At 46.7% G+C, this 19128-nt stretch overlaps 1 protein-coding gene across 2 annotated transcripts; it reads left to right on the top strand.

The window, feature by feature from the left end:
• Positions 1–6653: 6653 nt before the first annotated feature.
• LOC120666604 lies at positions 6654–10184 on the top strand. 2 transcript variants are annotated; one of them, XM_039946477.1, is made up of 5 exons: positions 6654–7522; positions 7597–7853; positions 7937–8558; positions 8670–9925; positions 10010–10184. In XM_039946477.1, the coding sequence occupies exons 1-4, from the start codon at positions 6856–6858 to the stop codon at positions 9914–9916; spliced, it is 2793 nt and encodes a 930-aa protein (XP_039802411.1). In that variant the 5' UTR covers positions 6654–6855; the 3' UTR covers positions 9917–9925; positions 10010–10184. The 2 variants fall into 2 exon arrangements, with proteins under 2 accessions (XP_039802411.1, XP_039802410.1); XM_039946476.1 differs by having other exon boundaries at positions 7937–9925.
• Positions 10185–19128: the final 8944 nt, after the last annotated feature.

Genomic DNA, 19128 nt, shown 5'->3' with positions numbered 1-19128 from the left:
TTTACTGAATTTGGCATATAGCTTGTGCTCCCGCAAGCGCTGAAGCACAATGCGGAGTTGCTCTGCATGCTCCTCTTTATTTTGGAATATAATATATTGAAAACCACGACAAACTTATCTAGCTCAGGCATGAATACCGAGTTCATGAGATACATGAAATGAGCAGGGGCATTTGTTAGCCCAAAAGACATGACCAGGTACTCATAAAGCTCGTATCTGGTGGAGAAAGTCATCTTGGGAATATCCTCAGCTCTAATCTTTATCTGATGATAACCAGAGCGGAGATCAATTTTTGAAAATATCTTGGCCCCGAATAGCTGATCAAACATGATATCAATCCGGGGAAGTGGATACTTATTCTTGATTGTGACGGCATTCAGAAGTCTATAGTCCACACACAACCTGATGCTTTGATCCTTCTTTTTAACAAAGAGTACATGATAGCCCCAAGGTGACATGCTAGGATGGATATAGCCTTTATCAAGCAGTTCTTGCAATTACTTTATCAAGCAGTCATTGGGTGGCATCCGGTAAGGTCTCCTAGATATCGGTGCCGCACCCGGTTGCAATTGAATAGCAAATTCCACATCACGGTCAGGTGGCATGCCTGGCAGATCATCCGGAAAAACATCTGGATATTCACACACCACTGGTATATCGGCGAGGCTTTTGTCCTCAGTGTGGAGCACAGTAGGAGTCACTGACTTATGGTTCATCAGAGATAATGCCATGGATCCATGAAGAGGAGAGTTTACATGCACCACATACGATGTCGTATCTAGGAGAATCCCATGAAATTTCATCCAATTCATTCCAAAGATAATATCCACTTTCTAAGTCGGTAACACAATCAGATGAGTGTCAAAGATTTTTCCTTGAAACTTCAAAGGCACTTGCTTAACAGTTTGATTAGTTATCAATTGCCCTCCAGGTGAATGGATATTGTATGGAATCGACATATTTCCTATTTCCAATCCAAGTCTAGTAGCACAATCCTTGCTAATGAACGTGTGAGATGCCCCAGAATCAAACAATACCGTAATGGGTTGATCATTTATGGAAAACGTACCCGCCATCACTGGAGCTCCGTCTGGAATACCCTCAAGGGTGGTGTAGTGCACACACTCGGTTTGAAGTGAGCCACTTTCTGCTTCTGGTTCTGCTGGCTCGACTGCTGGCCTTGTTTTGGTGGCATTGGGCAGTTACGGGCGAAGTGTCCCGATTGCCCACAGTTGTAACAAGGGAACAAATTGGAGCGCACCACCGGCTGCTGCACCCAGACCTTCTGCTCGTTCTACTGAGGAGCATGAGGCCTGACAGTCCTCTATGACAGTGTGTATTGAGGTGCCCGATAGCTCCACTGCTGCTGTGGCTGGTGCTGAAAAGGGGCTCGCTGTGGGTCCGACTGCACCAGACGGAACCTCTGAGGAGCACTGCTGGAAGATTCCCCTGCCGGTGCCTTTCTCTTCTTCTCCGCCTTGTGAGCTCGATGGGCGTCCTCCTGAATGATAGATCCATTGACTAGCTCACCGAAGGTGTCAAACTTGATCATGGCCAGGCGATCCTGGAGCTTGCTGCTAAGCCCCTGTCGGAAGCACGCCTGCTTCTTCTCATCAGTGTCTACATGGTACCCCGCATACTGTGACAAAGTGTTGAAGGCCTGAGAGTATTGTAGTACACTGTTATTGCCCTGCTTCAGGGCCAAGAACTCGGTGAGCTTCCTGCGAATGACCCCTGCAGGGATGTGATGTGCTCTAAAGATGTTCTTGAACTCCGCCCAGGTGAATCGAGTGCCCGTTGGAAACATAGCCACATGATTGTCCTACCATGTGCGTGCAGGGCCCCTAAGCTGCTGAGCGGCAAATCCTGCCTTGTCCCCATCATTGTATGGGTGCAGGGTGAATTTGGACTCTATGGTCCGGAGCCAGCTATCTGCTTCCAGTGGCTCATCTGCTTTGTGAAACAACGGCGGTTGGGTGCTCAGAAATTGCTCATATCCAGGGATAGGTGGCTGGTGGTAATGCTCAGGCTGCGGCGCTCTGCCCTACGCCACGAGCTCACGGAGGAGTGCCGTCTGCTCATCGCGTCCAGTGAGCATGGCTGCAATGGCTTGGGCCAATTCAGGAGGGTTCGGTGGGCCTGCCATTCTACATTCAACCATGACTGGATTAATTACATTTTTCTGATTACATAAAAATAATCATAACATCAACTAATATCCGAATTATGGCAGTAATCGCATAGAATAAATTATTTGAACACGACTTAGAGCCCTTTGTCTGCGCTGAACCGGTGCAACGGACCGGTCAGACCAGTCTGCATGGTCTGCATGGCGCTGTGCACGTGGACCAACCGGTCAGACCAGTGGCGAAGACCGGTCATACCGGTCTCCACCCAGAAGTAAAATTCTAGAGTTCAAGTCGTGTACTGAACCCCTTAAACAAATCCCCAAATGAAAATTTGAAATTAACAGATGCCATGATGCATGATACGATGCATGATTCCATAAGTCATCTCACATATACAACTAAAGAAAACAAAAATAGCATGATGCATGGACACCCAGCGTTAACCTCTCAACCAAAACACGAACATCTAATTATGACACTAACATAACCTATATAGGGCTACGAATAACTCCACTCATATTAGTAAACCAATCTCATCCTAAGTCAGAAATTCATTTTTAATTTGCGATCTCCAAAAATTAGTCATGCTCGTACCACCCCTGATGCGTTTCGGCTCTGATACCAGCTGTGACGGAACCACCAAATTAAAACTCTAACTTAAGCGTAATGACCGTCATTTGAACACATCGGGCGCATTAACTTAATGGCTTAATTTGGCGGTCCTTTCTCAATTCACGTCCCGATCGAAACAACACCGGTAGTCCCACGTGAAGGCGGGCGCAGATGGTACAAGCACGACAATTACTTGAAAATACGAGAGTAATACCCGATAGAGATATGAAAATTTTCAACCAGGTTCAAATACACTTAAGGCTTACATAATTTACATAACTCAAATAATTTACAACTTTACAATGGAGTAGCAAAATTTCAAACGAAAAAGAACCTAGAACTATACTAGTGTTCTGCCCCTACACCACCGGTCAGACCGGTCTGCATGGATCCCTCCGAGACTACCGGTCGGACCGGTCCAAACAAAACAGACAGGTTGCACTCCCTACCCACAAGTGTGCAACCCGACAACTCCCTAGTCTAGGGGTCTCGCTCCACCACTTCCCACCCCTCTGCATCACGGCGGATAAATTTGACACAACAGGGGCAGAAATCCACGTCCTGGTGTCCTGTAACAAAAATTGGTGGCAACAAACCCTAAGCAACTAATACACAGCAAGACTTACCCGACCAGTGGGTATAACTTAGCCCACATACCTAGACATGCAAGGCTTTTGGTCTGGTGGTTATTTTGCAGAAAAGCGACTAAAGTAATTTCTTACTTTTTCTTATTTTAGCCCAAGTTCTATATAAATTAATCATAGTCTAATATTTGCATAACCAAATCTAGAGCAAACATAGTGGAGCAATAAATAATAATTCATTGTGTGCATCATCATAGGTATAACTATTATTCCATCACAACACTACAATGCGACGCAGTGACCAAGGTGTCCGAGAGCGACTAACGGCGAATCGATTCGATTTAACCTTGCAAGGTGGACCTAACCAACACGGCACGCGTATGCCCCGTCGGACCACACGCACCAACCCTTCCCCTCCCCGCCTCGAACTACAGAACCGCCCCAACTACATATAGTCAGCCGAGCTCAATGAGAGACCACCAAAAGTAAACATATGCATCCCGTTTCTCCGCGACTACTCGACTCGCCCTAAAGGGTGGTGATGAAGTTTTGTACTTTCGAAGCGAGCCAGTACTAGGCTTACCGGTTTCGACTGCCTCCTACTCCTGGCATGCGATTAGTACAGTTCAAACATGATCAGCAGGGCCAACAACGGTACGGTCCTTAACCGACTCAGACGGGACTAAGACACCCAGGAATCCTGTCCTGCTGCCATACCTATACATTATCATCAATTCCCGTCCGGTCTCAAATTTCCATGCGTTCTATATCCATTCAACAACTCATGCGTCGAAATACAAATAATTCTCATATCTCGCGAGTAACCGGAAATTACTCGACTTCTAAACATCCTATATCTCGCGAGTGACAAGAAGTCACTCGACTTCTACCGAGAACTCTTAAGCATAGCATTACTATCGTCCTAACATACTAGTATAAACTCAAGGAAACCTAGGGATCATGCAACTAGGATTTCAACCAATTTCTATACGTAATGCATAAGTAATATATATATATATGTGTATATATATATATATGTCATAATTTAAATTAATAGGTTGTGCACCGGGGCTTTCCTTGAGTCTGCTGCCCAAAACTGGGGTGAACTTGGTCTTGGGCGGGGGCCTCACGCCCCTCCTCCTGCTGGGCCTGCTCTAGCGGTTCCGGTGGCTCCTTAACCACCTCGTACACCACCTCCTCTGCTGCGGCTGTTACACGTGTGCACATGCATATGACATGAGGAATGCAGGCATGATTTGCAAAAATTATAAGTAACCGATACCCGAATTAGTTTTCATTTATTTGCACTAACTATCCCTTACTAACCCCTCTCAGCCACTGCCACACCGGTCAGACCGGTCCACCCGACCGGTCTGAAATAATCTGACCAAACTACCGGTCAGACCGGTCCCTCCGACCGGTCAGACCGGTCCTATCCAGACCAAAAGCTAGAACTCTTGGTGCGGCGAAACTCGCCCACCAATTCCAAAACCCTTCTAGGCACTAGTTCATGGACGTAATTGGATGTGTTCTACCTGAGGAAATCGACTAAAACCTCCTAGAAAAAGAGATCGACCCATCCCTAGCTAGAATACCTTGAATGACGCGAAGAACTTGGATCCACTGCCCCCTGGGTAGGGAATCATTGAGAAGATGATCCACCACACTGATTGCAGCCTCCCCAAGCCTTGGAATGGATTTGGGTTGAGGGATTTGTGAGTGAGGGTTTGAGAGGGGGCACAGTGTGAGGGCGAGAGAGAAAGAGAGAACGAGCGTGAGAGAGGTAGAGTGAACCGGTGAGGGAGAGAGTCAGAAAAATGATGTGGGGACCAAAACAGTTGAAACCGGTTTAACCGGTCAGACCGGTTGTCCCGACCGGTCAGACCGGTCTGGCCCAGACTGTAAAGAACACTTTGGTTTAGTGATTTGTCGCGTGGGTTTTGGAACTAATAGCCGTGATTAATTTAATTACAGAGAATTAACACCTGAGGTGTTATACTAAACGTCAGGCAGGAGGGCTGCGACGCAGTCGGAGTCAGCCGGAGTACCTTGTGGGAACCTTTTTCCTAATGCCTCCCATCCTCACTGCACAACTGAACTTAAGATGCTATGTGAAGGTACATGCCCTCTTTTAATTTTGTTGTGTTCTCTCAAGCTCCCCAACTATTTTCTGTTTGCTCTCTGCTCCTTTATTTTCAATCGTCTGGTTTCTTTCAGCGTTGCAATGCTTTCTATATTTATATGGCTAGCCATATACTCCCTCCTTCCTCGTTTATAAGGCGCACACGCATATCAAGATTCAAACATTTATATCTTTGACCAATAATTTAACTATTAATTTTTAATTTTTATAATGTAAATTTTATATGATTGGATTCGTCATCAAATATAGTTTACAATGATTATAAATTTATAATCATAAGTGATATAATATATGACAAATAAATGGTCAAAGTATTGTTTGGAAGACCGTGCCATGTTCCACCGTGCCTTATAAACGAGGAAAGAGGGAGTAGTAGGAAGAAGAAACTAGACAAGAGAAGAGCTCTCTATTTGTACGCATTTTATGATCGAGCACATGATGGTGTATTATATTGATGCAACATTATTGCATTGTGGCAGCAGCTGCCATGCTTCTCAACTGCCAAGCACTGAAGTCGAGATTATACTACTGGAGACCAAGGTTCACAATTTCGGCGGAATTTCGGCGAAATTCCGGAAAAAATTCCGTTTCCGCTAGTTACCGGGAAGTGGAATTTCGCTACTTTTCGGTGAATTTCGTTTCAAAATTCAAAAATTCAAAAAAATTTGTAAAAAAAATATGAAAAAATTATGATAAAAAACTAGGTGCATTTTTGAGCGTCTATCACTTGAAATCGTTCAAATATAAGTTGATTTGATTGGTTAAAATCACTAAATGAGTTCGGACCCGTTAACGATGAGTGGACCCGTTAACCCGTTAACAAGGTATACCTTATCTGCTCGTCAGCGTGAGGGGTGACGGTCGCCCGAGCTCTTTTTTCCCCCACCACGTTCTCCTCTCTGGTCCCCTCCGCCGCCGGCGGCGATTTTCGCCTCCCCGCACCGAAATTTCGGCGGAAAGGCGGCGAAATCCGGGCGGGTGTAGCGGATACCGTTCCCGGGAGACGCTGTCGGGATGGATCCGTAATCCGGGCGGATTTCGGTGCGGTTTCGGCGGAAAACCAGTGAAACCGACCGGATTTCGCCTCGGCTCCGGGAACTAAGGTATGAGAAGGTTTTTTTTATGTTGATGCTTGTTGATGTCGATCTAAGTTAGTTGATTTGAGATTGAGACCAAGTGACATAGAAAGCATAGAAAAAATCAGTTAGTTGATATGTATGAATTTTTTCATGTTAGTCTCAATGTATGAATTGGTAGTTTTAATGAATTGTTAGTTTATGTGATATTCATGGGTTGTTAGTAGGTATTCATCAAAAAGAACATGAGTTGCTACTTCATGTGTTATTCATGAACTTACACCTTACTATTTTTCTGTAATTGTAGGACAATGCCAGAACTAGTGTGGGAGCATGGCCAAAAGATCAGGGGTGGTTTCAAATGCAAGTATTGCAGGGAGGAGAAGAGTGGGGGAGGAGCAACAAGGTTCAAAGAGCATTTGGCACATAGGGGGAAAGATGTGAAGGACTGCCCTTCGGTTCCAGCCGAAGTTAAGGCCTTCTTTAGTGAGCAGTTGGACAGGAACAAGGCTAGAGCTAAAGCAAGGGCCCGAGAAAAGCTCCTGAGGGACCAATCTGCAAGGAGGCCGCACATTGATCTAGAGAAAGAGGAAGGCCAGGGGCTCGACGAGGATGCAGAACTACAAGCGGCCTTACACCAGTCCCGCCAAGAGTATGAATTTATGCAGCAAGCTGGGCCACGATATGATAGGGGTGGCGGATCGGGTGGTGGTGTTGGAGGCAGTGGTGGACCGCTGCCTTCGATGTTCAGAAGGAGCCAGTCACAAGTCCCCGAGAGGGTTAGGGACTACCATCTAGGGTTGAGCAGTGGTCCACGGCAGCAAAGGATTGATACCGGCCCATGGACTGTCAAGGGGAGGACATCAAGAGAGCTTCTAGGGAGGGCATGGGCGAAGGCGTGCCATGCTGTCGGTATTCCCGGCCGGAAAGTCGATGACCCATACTTTAAAGCTGCGATCGTGGAGACCCAGAAACAAGGTAACAATGTATATTTTGAGCTACATTACATATCCTTCATTGTGATCTTAATGCTTTCTCTTCTATGACCGCAGGTGTTGGAATCAAAATACCATCAGGGAGGGAGATAGATGGAAAATATTTGGATGAGAATGTGAAGGAGATAGAGAAAGAGATAGAGAAGTGGAAGAACGAGTGGGATGAATGTGGAGTCACGATCATGTGTGATTCGTGGACGGGGCCTATGCGTAACTCGGTCATTAATTTCTTGGTGTATAGCGGTGGCACCATGTATTTCTTGAAGTCCATCAATGCGTCCGACAAAATACAGGACCATCAATACTTGTTGAAGGTATGTCCATGTATCGAAGCATTGTTCTCACCTTGGCATAAAATATAGGACCATACGCATATCACATTGGCAATGTTGTGCAGGAGATACGAGCAGTGGTCATGAAAGTGGAGCCTCACAATGTGATTCAGCTTGTCACGGATAATGGTTCGAACTACAAAAAAGCCTGCAAAATTATATGTCATGAGTTCCCTACCATTGCATGGCAGCCTTGCCTTGCCCATACCATCAACCTTATGCTGAAGGACATAGGGAAGTGGCCGGAGCATGATGCTTGTATTCGAAGCGCGCAACGAATTTGCAGCTGGCTCTACAACTCCAACAGTTTACACAGCATGATGAGGGAAGCCATCGGAGGAGAGTTGGTCAAGTGGAATGTAACAAGATTTGGGACCAACTACATGTTCCTTGAAAGCATGTATAGGAAGAAGGACCAGTTCATGACATGGTTAGTGTCACCTGAGTTCCGACGGTCCCGCCACTTCAAAAGTGAAACTGGAAGGTACATTTACGAATGCATCACAAGTCTTCAATGGTGGGCGAATATGGAGTATGTGATCAATGATGTTGAGCCTCTGTACATGTTTTTGAGATTTGCTGACACAGACAAGACACCTAATTTGAGTGAGGTGACAATGGAGTATCAAAACATGAGGCAAACATATGCCAGCAAGTTCAGCAATGACTACCCCCGGTTTGAAAAGATCATGGCTGTGATAGATGCAAGGATGAACACAGTGATGTCAGGCACATATATGGCCACTGCTTGTGCTCTTAACCCTTACGTGCAGTACAGTTTGGGCACATCACAGACAGTCATGGCAGTAATGCGCAACGGTCTGGAGAAAATGTTGAATACTAATTCAGCAGCAATTGCATTGCAGGAATTTGAAATATTCAGGACGAAGCAAGGTGAGTTCTCTAGTGACATTGCTAGGCGAATGGCCATTGACCGGAAAACTTCACCAGCTGCTTGGTGGGCAACATTTGGGGGAGATACACCAGTGTTGCAAAGGGTCGCTCGACGCTTGTTGTCGCAGTGTGCAGCCTCTAGTGGATGTGAAAGGAACTGGAGCACCTTTGCTTACATCCACACCAAACTGCGCAATAGGTTGAGCCACCAGAAATTGGATAAATTGGTCTTTGTGAACTACAACCTCCGCTTGCGTCTGCAACGTGCTACTAGAGGGGCCGATCCATATGACTATGATCCAGTTAGCAGTTTCATGGATCTTTCTTTGTACCGGCAGTCATCAGCAATTCAAAATTGGATGAAGCTTTCAAGGTCCAATGGAGACCCAGCATTTGATGAAGACTCAGACTTCACTGACACTCCATTGCCGAGCCAGATGTTCACTGACATAGGCTCTTCTCATGGTCACGATGAAGATGTGGAGACATGGGCCGAAGAAACAATTGGGGACACACATCTGGGAAAAAGGAAGACTAAGATTGGTCCCGAAATGAGAAAAGGGAAGAAACCACACACTGAGGAGGAGTTAGGTAGTGACGATACCACACCTGAGCCTAGTGGTGGTGAGGACATTGGTGATGATGATGATGATGATGATGATGATGATGATGATGGTGATGATGATGGTGATGGTGATGATGATGGTGATGATGATGATGATGGTGATGGCGAAAGTGGTGGTTATCGTATATCTCCTACTATAAGGTTCACTGGGGAGGAGGACTTCACCCATGCAACACAAGATACAGATCATGGAGCACCTACTTCACAACGACAAACAACATCGACAAGTCGACATGGTCGACAGGCCCCACTTGCATATGATGAAGATAGCTCCAACTCTGCCTCCAGTGGTCAGTACTACAACCCTTACAGTACTTCTCCCCCTGCAGGGGGCTTTCTGTGGCCACCACCAGGGGTGGTGAACCCGCCACTTCCGCAGGCAGTTGCAGCATTGCCTTATTTGGATTATCACGGCTACCTACCATATGGAGCTCCACAGTTGCAACATCACCCACCTACGTACGTGTATTTGCCACCAACAGACGAGCCGTATGAGGGACCACCGGGAGAGAGATTTGAGGACTGAAGAATGCAGGTACTTATCCTATCAACAGAAATTATCTATACGTTTTGCTTCCTCTACTTATTTAATTTATTTCACATAAATATTTAAATGCAGAGAATATGCTATATGGATTATTCTGGACTATGCCTTTGCCTCTTTTTTATCTTTGGATTGTAATAATTCTAATGGACTTTGGATGTATTGCGTTCTATGTGTGGACTTTGGACATGAGTTATGTGTAATAATTGTAATGGACTTTGGATGTATTACGTTGTATGTGTGGACTTTGGACATGAGTTATGTGTTAAATGGTGTATTTGTCATTGTTTTGTGGAGTTATATATATGTTATGCATTATAAACTGTCAATATACACATAATCAGGGGAAATTTTGCCAAAATTTTCAATTTTTCCATATGTACACATCATTTTCTGTTAATTTGCACCATTTTACGGTGACAAAACCGAAATTTCGGTCAAAATTACCGAAATTCCGGTCGGAAAAACCGAAATTCCGGTCGGAATGCAACGAAATTTCGTTTTTCGAATTCAAAAACCCATTTCGGTCGGAATTACCGAAATTTAGCGAAATTTCGCCCGGAATTCCGTTTCCGCCGGATGGCGGGATTCGGTCCAAAAACGAAAAGGAGAACCCTGCTGGAGACTATGAGAGAGAGAGATAATCATTAATCCTAATTACAATAATTGATCACTAATCTTATTTTCTTCGTAGTAACACTTCTCAACTGCCCATGCAAGCACTGAAGTCGAGATTATACTACCGGAGACTCCTCGCAAAAGGAAAAATGTTGAAAATGCTGCTCGTGCGCTGTAAAAGGTCCAGCTACAGAGTACAGACTGTCAAATATGCTACGACAGTCCAGCGAGCTGTGCTCAGTAAATGTTGTGTATTGACAAAGCTTGCGTGGCAGCAGTTGCAGTAATGCTTCTCAGCTGCCAGGCACTGAAGTGGATGTCATTCAGTAAATTAATTTGATAATGCGTGTCTAAATGGAAGCACATAGAACTCGCAGTTGCTAAACTTGCTGAATTTTGTGCAGCACGATCAATTAGCGGAGCAGGAATGGCTATCCAACTACATATGGGTTCTCCACCGAGGACCTTCAGAAGCTGAAGCTCATGTCCGACGGGTTCTCCTCCCTGGCAGTGAACGTGCCACTGGCTCCCGTACGTGGCCACTGCGGCCCCAGCTTTTGCCTCCGCGGCGCAGCCTGGTGTCTTTCTTCCGGAGGCGCCGGTCTCCGCCAAGGCCCGTAGCAACCGCTCCCACCTCCTCGTGCTCCCCCGGTCCACCCGCCTCCGGCCTCGCCGCCATCCCCGGAGTCCATGGCCATCTCCCCGGAGGAGTATGGCGTCCCAGCCTAGTCGTTCCCCGCCAAGATGTTGTGCAACGCGTGTGAGGTGCAGTACAGGTCGGGCAAGCCGTGTCGCAGTTGGAGTCGGCCTGGACATGGAGAATCTTCCTACCCTTGTGGGAACCTTCTTCCTAATGCCTCCCATCCTCACTGCACGACTAAACCTGACATGCATGCTATGGTCTGAATATGCATGCCCTCTTTTAATTTTGTTGTGTTATCTCAAGCTCAGCAAATCTGTGCTCTCTGCTCCTTTACTTTTGATTGTCTGGTTTCTTTTTGTGTTGCAGTTGCAAGCTAGCCATATAGGAAGAAGAAACCACACATGAGAAGAGCTCTATTTGTATGCATTTGACGAGCATGTGATGTTCTATTGATGTAACATTATTGCACTGTGGCACCAGCTGCAATGCTTCTCAACTGCCGAGCTAGCACCAAAGTCGAGATTGTACTACTGGAGACTCCTCACACAAGGAAAAATATTGTGATGCTGCTCGTCCTCATCAGTAAAAGGTCCAGCAACAGTTGTCACATGTTATATGACAGTCCAGCGATCGAGCAATGCTCAGTAAATGGTGCGATAAAGCTTGTGGCAGCAGCTGCAGTAGTAAGGGCAGTCCCAATGGATAGTTTTCATGGACAGTTTCCAAGAAGAAAAAAGCACAATTAATGATTCTTAGAAACTACTTTGGGCACCTCTATAAAATTGAGTAAGAATAAAAAGACAAAATTAAAATCCATAACTCCATGGATTGGATACAATGTCTGGACCGTGGAGTATGAAGTTGGAGGGGATCGGAGATCGGACTATCAATCAGGACATCAGGGACTGTAGTACACAGACTGCTGTTCATCCATCGGGCGAGCAATAAGCCGGCCGCAGCTCACGGGAAAGCGCAGGCGAGCGCTCGCGGATGCGGAGGAATTGCAGGCACGCGCCACAGCGGGCGGGCACACGCGACAGCAGACCGGCGGGAGCGGCAGCGAGCCGGCGAGCGAGCGCCGGAGCGGACCACCAGCGGGCCGGCGAGCGCAGCAGCAGGCCGGCGGGTGCGGCAGCGAGCAGGCGGGCACGCGCACCTGGCTGGCGCAATGGATCCTGTCAGATAATGCTAGAAACTAGTAGTCTCCCCAACGGGGTCTGGGCGGTTTCCTCGAGCCTCGATACCAGTGAGGACGTCGTTTTCTCATGTAGAAACGGTTTCTCTGATTTGTACTCTCTCTTCATTAATTCTTTTGCCACATCAGTAAAATACTGAACTGTCAAGGTAACAAATGGGGATAGAAATTATCATAAATATCCCATTGGGACTGCCCTAATGCTACTCAGCTGCCAGGCACTGGAGTGGATTTTTTGTACTCGTGACAGGACATAGTAAATTAGTTTGAAAAACAAAGTTATATTGTTTGATTACATGTGCACAATACGTGCAATCAATTGTCATGATACTTTGTGCTAGTTATGCATGCATAGTGTGTGGAGAACTCAGCTGAGATACGAATACTAATTTAGTTGTAACTACCTAACACATTGGGCGCTCCCAGTCCCTGGTCATATAATGCAAATATGCAATTAACTATTTCAAGGGTTTGAAACTCTATTATCTGAGGGACCGAAAAGACGACCAGAGGGGGGTGAATGGGAGCCGATTAAAATTTATCGCAATCGGAGAGATCGGCTTAGTCCTGAAGTACCCGCCCAACCCTAGAGTCCTAGGCACAGTGTGGAGTAGCTATGGTGGAGCTACACCAACACAAGAAAGCCATAGGAACAAACAAGATCCAATGCGGAAGCAAACACCGAAAAACAACACAAGAACCAGCACGGTATAACTCACCGGTTGATCTGACGCACAGTTTTGAACAGCGTCGGTTCAACCGATGAGCAGAGACGGCAACAGAAAGAAACGAGCACCGGTTGATCCGGCATGGAGATTGACACGGCGTCGGTTCAACCGGTGTTAGCGCACACCGGATAATCCGACAAAATCTAATCCAATCGCCGGTGCAGTTGTCCAGAGGGACTGCAAAATGACTTAGTGGTCACCGGTTTAACCGACGTTAAGAAAAGCCTATACGCCAGTGCAACGGGCCAAACAGCAAAACCCTAGCAGCTGAAAAACCTACTCATCGGTTGATCCGACGCATACAACTTCAAAGCGTCGGTTCATCCGATGATAGGAAACACAGAGTCCAGAAACGTTTTTCCAGCCCGCGACCTTTGGAAACTTCGATGATTGGAGGGTCAAATCAAGTCCAAAGGAGCTCAAATTTTGCAGGCATGATCACAAAAGACTTGTGAACATGTCCATGGAAGGAATCGACGAATCACTCCATGGTTTGGGAGGAATCGAAGAATTCCGAGCAAAAACGGGGGTTTTCTTTGGAACGCCAAGAACTTCGATTCGAGTGAACTCGTGATTCCAGGGGGATTAGCACTAGGTTAGATGTATTAGAATCACTACAAAGAGTCACTCGATCATCAGAAAACCACTCATAATCTCGTGCTCAAGATTCGACGAAGGAAAATCGAAATCATCCAAAACAAGGCACAAATCGTAAGAGATTGAATTGAATTCAAAACCCCGGAGGGCACAAGGAGGATTGGGCCTCCTTTCCCAACAAATCTCAGTACAAAAGTCTCAACAATCCATACCTCTTGTTCTCATCCTTGAGAGGAAGGAGAAGAGCAGGGAGAAAGAGAGCCACGGGAGAGAGGAGGGTGCCAGGCCAGGAGGGGTGGGTGTTCTGTTGGTGCCACGCGCAGGAAAGAGAGGAGAGGGGTGAGGGGTATTTAAGGTGCCCACGCAGGAGTCCAAAATACCCTCGACTCAAACTAGACACTAAAACGCCTGTAGGGGCAAAACCGGAAATATGTACACGATCTCATCCGACGGCGGAGTTTCTTTCTTCCACTCAAAGCCTTCTCCGCGATGCCGCCATGTCGATGTAGATCCGGTTCGCGATTTTGGGGGGGTCCGCGAAACCCGGCTAGGTGGCTGGTTTTGAGAAAAAACCGCCAAAACTCCACGCGCGGGAAGATTCCCGCCTCCACACCGTGGCCCTAGACGCCGTTCCCACCTCGACCTTCTGACGGCCCTAGACGCCGCCCGACGCTCGTCACCTCCTCGCCTGCAGCGAGGCCCTAGACGCCGTCGACGCCCGTCACCTCCGTAAGTCCCGAGACCGACGCCCGTGCCTCCACGACTTGGCGTCTTCAACCGCCGTTCGCCTCCTTGGTTTTGTGGCACAAACCAAGAAAACCGCCTTCCATCGCCGCTTGCACCCTCGATCCAGGAGTGGATGCCACAGCTGCCGCCCGGCACGAGCTCCGGTCCCGGCTGCCCTTCACCGCCGTCCACCGCACGGTCCATCGGCCATAGCACCTCCACGGCAGCTCTCCATCGACACTAGGCGCCCGTGTACCTGCGGTCCAGGACCAAGCGCACGATCACACCGCACGGTTGACAATTCACTCATCACAAGCAGGATAGAGTACTCAACATTCCTCAACCTCTCCCATGATGAGTGCATTGTCAACACACCACAAATGAACCAAGATTGAAACAAAAACAGCGAAGAACAAAGAAGCAAGAGAGAACTTGAACAAGTGACAAAAACTCGAAAGAAGCAAGAACAAGTCACTTGACCAAGCAAAAATCGATTCCCTCAGACAAGGGCAACGACTCGACGCAATCGATCAAACACACGCATGACTCCTCAAAGACATAGGCAGGGCTCGACACAGTCATGCCAGAAGCGAAGGGAAAACCAAGAGCTAAACAAAGCAGAAACTCCCACTGAATGCATTTTCCCCTTACCAGTGCAACTCTCACCAAATGTATGCACCCTCAAAGCCCTGTGCTCAAAAAGTTTTTGGTTCTCTCAAAAATCAAACAATTCTCCCCCTTGTTCGATCACTAAACTTCTCCCCCTTGTTGGCACATGCACACATCAAGGCTAAAAGGACCTAAAGCTCCCCCTGAAACTGAGACACCCCCTGAACATATGCTATGCGATGAATGCAATGCAGGAGGTGTAAGTGAAAGCATTCAGGGATACAATGATATGAGCAACAACTAGTCACAAGCACGTGTGCATACATAAACAAGACATGCATCTAGCTCAACAGGGTATATCAAATCAGCCTAGAGCTAGGCAAGTTCCAGTTTAGGAGAAATAAAAGCATCACCCTTGACCTAGCACTAGCAAGTAGGGAATGAAAGACAGTGCTAATCAAACTCATACATGTGAGTCAAAAGCATCAAAAGCATGTTGTAAACATTGATTTTGCAAACTCATTATATCAAGCAATTTAATGCCAGGGGTTGAAAGCTTGTCATGCTTTACTTAGCAATGAGACCAAGCCTATGCCAAAGGCAATCAGAAGCTTAAGGCACTGGTTTCAGTCATGCACAGCCTTGCCCGGGTTCTCACAAGTGCAAGGTGAGCCGTCCCGAAAGCTCGATCAGTGCGATAAGCAATTCCACCTGGATCTTTCCATTCCATTTCAAGCACAATTCAATCAATTTCATCAATTTTAGATCATGTCAAGTATGAATTGCTGAACGAAAGGCTACACTAGCATGAATGAGATAGCAACGCATAATAACACGTCCTAACATGCTAGTAGCCAAGACAGGGTGACCATGTTTTCAAATTTTCAAATCAAAATAGCTTAACTCAGATGATGTCATATACACAGTGGAGCAAGCTATACATGATCACATTTATAAACTCACACTAGCAAGCACTAGGAGATCATAGCAATGTATACAAGAATGCTAGTGCAAGTGAGGCAATGCAAAATGCAGAAATGTACAATGCATATGCACAATGCAACTACCAAACCTAGAAAACTAAGAGAAGAACAAATAAACCCTACACAGCTAACCAAAGAAAAGTCAGCAATAAAAAGGGGTAACAAACCCCAAGCTCCTCTCGCAAGCGAGCAAAGGTGTCCTGCTCAAGAGGTTTGGTTACGATATCTACAGTTTGCCTCTTTGAAGGGACATGGATCAAGTCTATGTGGCCTCTCTCATGATTGTCTCTCAGGAAGTGGAACCGGATGTCTATGTGTTTGGTTTTGGAGTGTAGGACAGGGTTCTTTGCAATGCTAATAGCTGACATGTTGTCTACAAAGATGGGAACCCGATCAAAACTCAGTCCATAATCCTGCAAGGTTTGTTTCATCCAAAGTATCTGGGAGCAACAGCTAGCAGCGGCAACATACTCAGCTTCTGTGGAAGAAAGCGCTACACTAGGCTGCTTGCGAGAGGACCAAGACACCAAAGATGTACCGAGAAATTGACAAGTGCCGGATGTCGACTTGCGATCCAACTGACACCCACCGAAATCGGCATTAGAAAAGCCCACCAAAACCAGAGAAGAATCCGCAGAGTACCAAAGACCAAATTCAGGGGTGAATTTCATATACCTGAAGATGCGTTTCACCACCTGCCTGTGGGAGGTGCGCGGAGAAGCCTGGTACCGCGCACAAAGGCTGACGCCGAACTGAATGTCCGACCGCGTCGCCGTTAGGTACAGGAGGGAGCCGATCATGCTCCTGTAATCCTTCTAGTCCACCACCTCACCGTCCAAGTCCTCATCAAGCGCCGTCGATGTGCTGATCGGAGTCGGCTCAGGAGACAAGTCACTCATGTCGAACTTTCGCAGCAAGTCCCTGGTGTACTTGGCTTGATGGACGAACGTGCCCTGAGGAGCTTGCTTGATCTGCAGCCCGAGAAAGAACTGCAGCTCACCCATCATACTCATCTCGAACTCCCTGGACATCTGCTCAGAAAACTTGGAGACAAGAGCGTGAGAAGAGCCACCAAAGATTATATCATCCACGTATATCTGAACTAATAGAAAATCAGTGGCAGACCGCATGAGGAACAAAGTTTTATCTACACATCCTATTTTAAAACCCTGAGCCAGCAAAAATATTTTCAGTCTATCATACCAAGCTCTAGGCGCCTGTTTCAAACCATAAAGTGCTTTCTGAAGTTTATAAACACGGTTTGGAAACTTGAGATTTTCGAAACCAGGGAGTTGTTTCACATAAACCTCTTCTTCGATAAAACCATTTAAGAAGGCAGATTTAACGTCCATTTGGAAAACTTTAAAACCCTTAGAAGCAGCAAATGCAAGAAAAATATGAATCGCTTCCAAATGAGCAACTGGTGCAAAAGTTTCCTCAAAATCAATCCCTTCTTTTTGGCAAAACCCCTGGGCAACAAGACGAGCCTTGTTTCGAACAACCAACCCATCCTCACCCTGCTTGTTTTTGAAAACCCACTTCGTTCCGATGGGATTACAAGTAGCTGGAGGCTCGACTAAAACCCAAACTTGGTTTCTTTCAAAATTTTCGAGTTCCTCATGCATGGCATTGACCCAATTAGAATCAGAAAGAGCGTGTCTAATATCTTTGGGCTCAAAAGAGGCAACAAACGCTGAATGAGCAAAGCTAGCGATACTTGTTACCTTGGACCGTGTAACTCGCTCATTGAGGTCACCTAGCATCTGTTGAGGTGGATGACGACGCTGAATGTGTCACGGTGCTTCCCTTGTCGAAGTCGCCTCCTCCTCAACCAAAGCTGGTGCCTCTTCAGGTGCAGCTGGTGAAGGCTGAGTCACCTGCTCGACTGGCCCCCGTGAAGTAGACGTAGTAGGATCGGGGCCGTCATCATCGTCTGAGCTCGTGTCGGAGGTGACTGGGTCCACAACACGCGTGGTAGCCTCAGCATCACCCTCCGCAGCTTCTTCCTCCTCATCTTCAAAGATGGAGGTACCGAGCTCATCTTCTCCTACAACTTCAAAGACAGAAGCATTGCACGGTGCAGTCTCGTCGAAAGTGACTTCACAAGTCTCTCTAACGATGTTAGAATCAATAAGCAACACACGGTATGCTCTGGAATGAGATGCATAATCGAGAAAAATGCCATCAGACGAGCGAGACTCAAACTTATCAGGATTTCCTTCTTTCAACACAAAACACCGGCAACCGAAAACTCTGAGATGGTCAACACGGGGCTGGCGTCCAAATCGCAACTCATAAGAAGTCTTGTGCATGAAAGCACGCAAGAAAATACGATTGGACACATAACAAGCGGTATTAACCACCTCAGCCCAGTACTTTCGAGGAGTCCTATGCTCATCGAGCATCGTCCTCGCCATTTCAACCAGCGTCCGATTCTTCCGTTCTACAACTCCATTCTGCTGTGGAGTGTAGGGAGAAGACTACTGGTGTTCAAGACCTTGATCACTGCAAAAGGTGTCAAAATGAGCGTTTTTGAATTCTGTGCCATTATCACTGTGGATTGCTCTAAAGGCCTAGGGTAGCTCATTTTTCAACGTCAAGATCAAGTCTCAAACAAACTCGAAAGCCTCATCCTTAGTTCTCATGAAAAAGACCCAAGAATAGCGAGAAAAGTCGTCCACGATCACAAGAACGTACCATTTCCCACCAACCGACATCACCCGAGAAGGACCGATTGTGTCCATGTGTAGTAACTCTCTAAGGTGAGTGGTCATCACCTGATTAACAGACGGATGAGAGATGGCAACCATCTTCCCGTGGTGACACGGATGGCAAACAAGGTCCTTTTCAAACTTCAATTTGGGCAATCCTCGGATTAGGCCAAGTGAGCTAAGTCTAGACAACAAGTCGAAGTTCAAATGTCCAAGTCTCCTATGCCACTTCCACAAATCAGAAGAAGGACCAGCCAATAAGCAACAGGAAGGGCCAAAAGGAGTTCCAGAGAAATCAACCAAGAAAACTCGGTCACGAGGAATGATCCGGCAAACCAGGTCTCCTTTGGAATCCAAAACTCGAGAACAACCCTCCTTGAAGCG

This window comes from Panicum virgatum, chromosome 3N (assembly GCF_016808335.1).
Source record: "Panicum virgatum strain AP13 chromosome 3N, P.virgatum_v5, whole genome shotgun sequence".
NCBI lineage: Eukaryota > Viridiplantae > Streptophyta > Magnoliopsida > Poales > Poaceae > Panicum > Panicum virgatum.
Note: the sequence above shows the minus strand (reverse complement) of the source record. Positions and strands in the feature narration are given on the sequence as shown.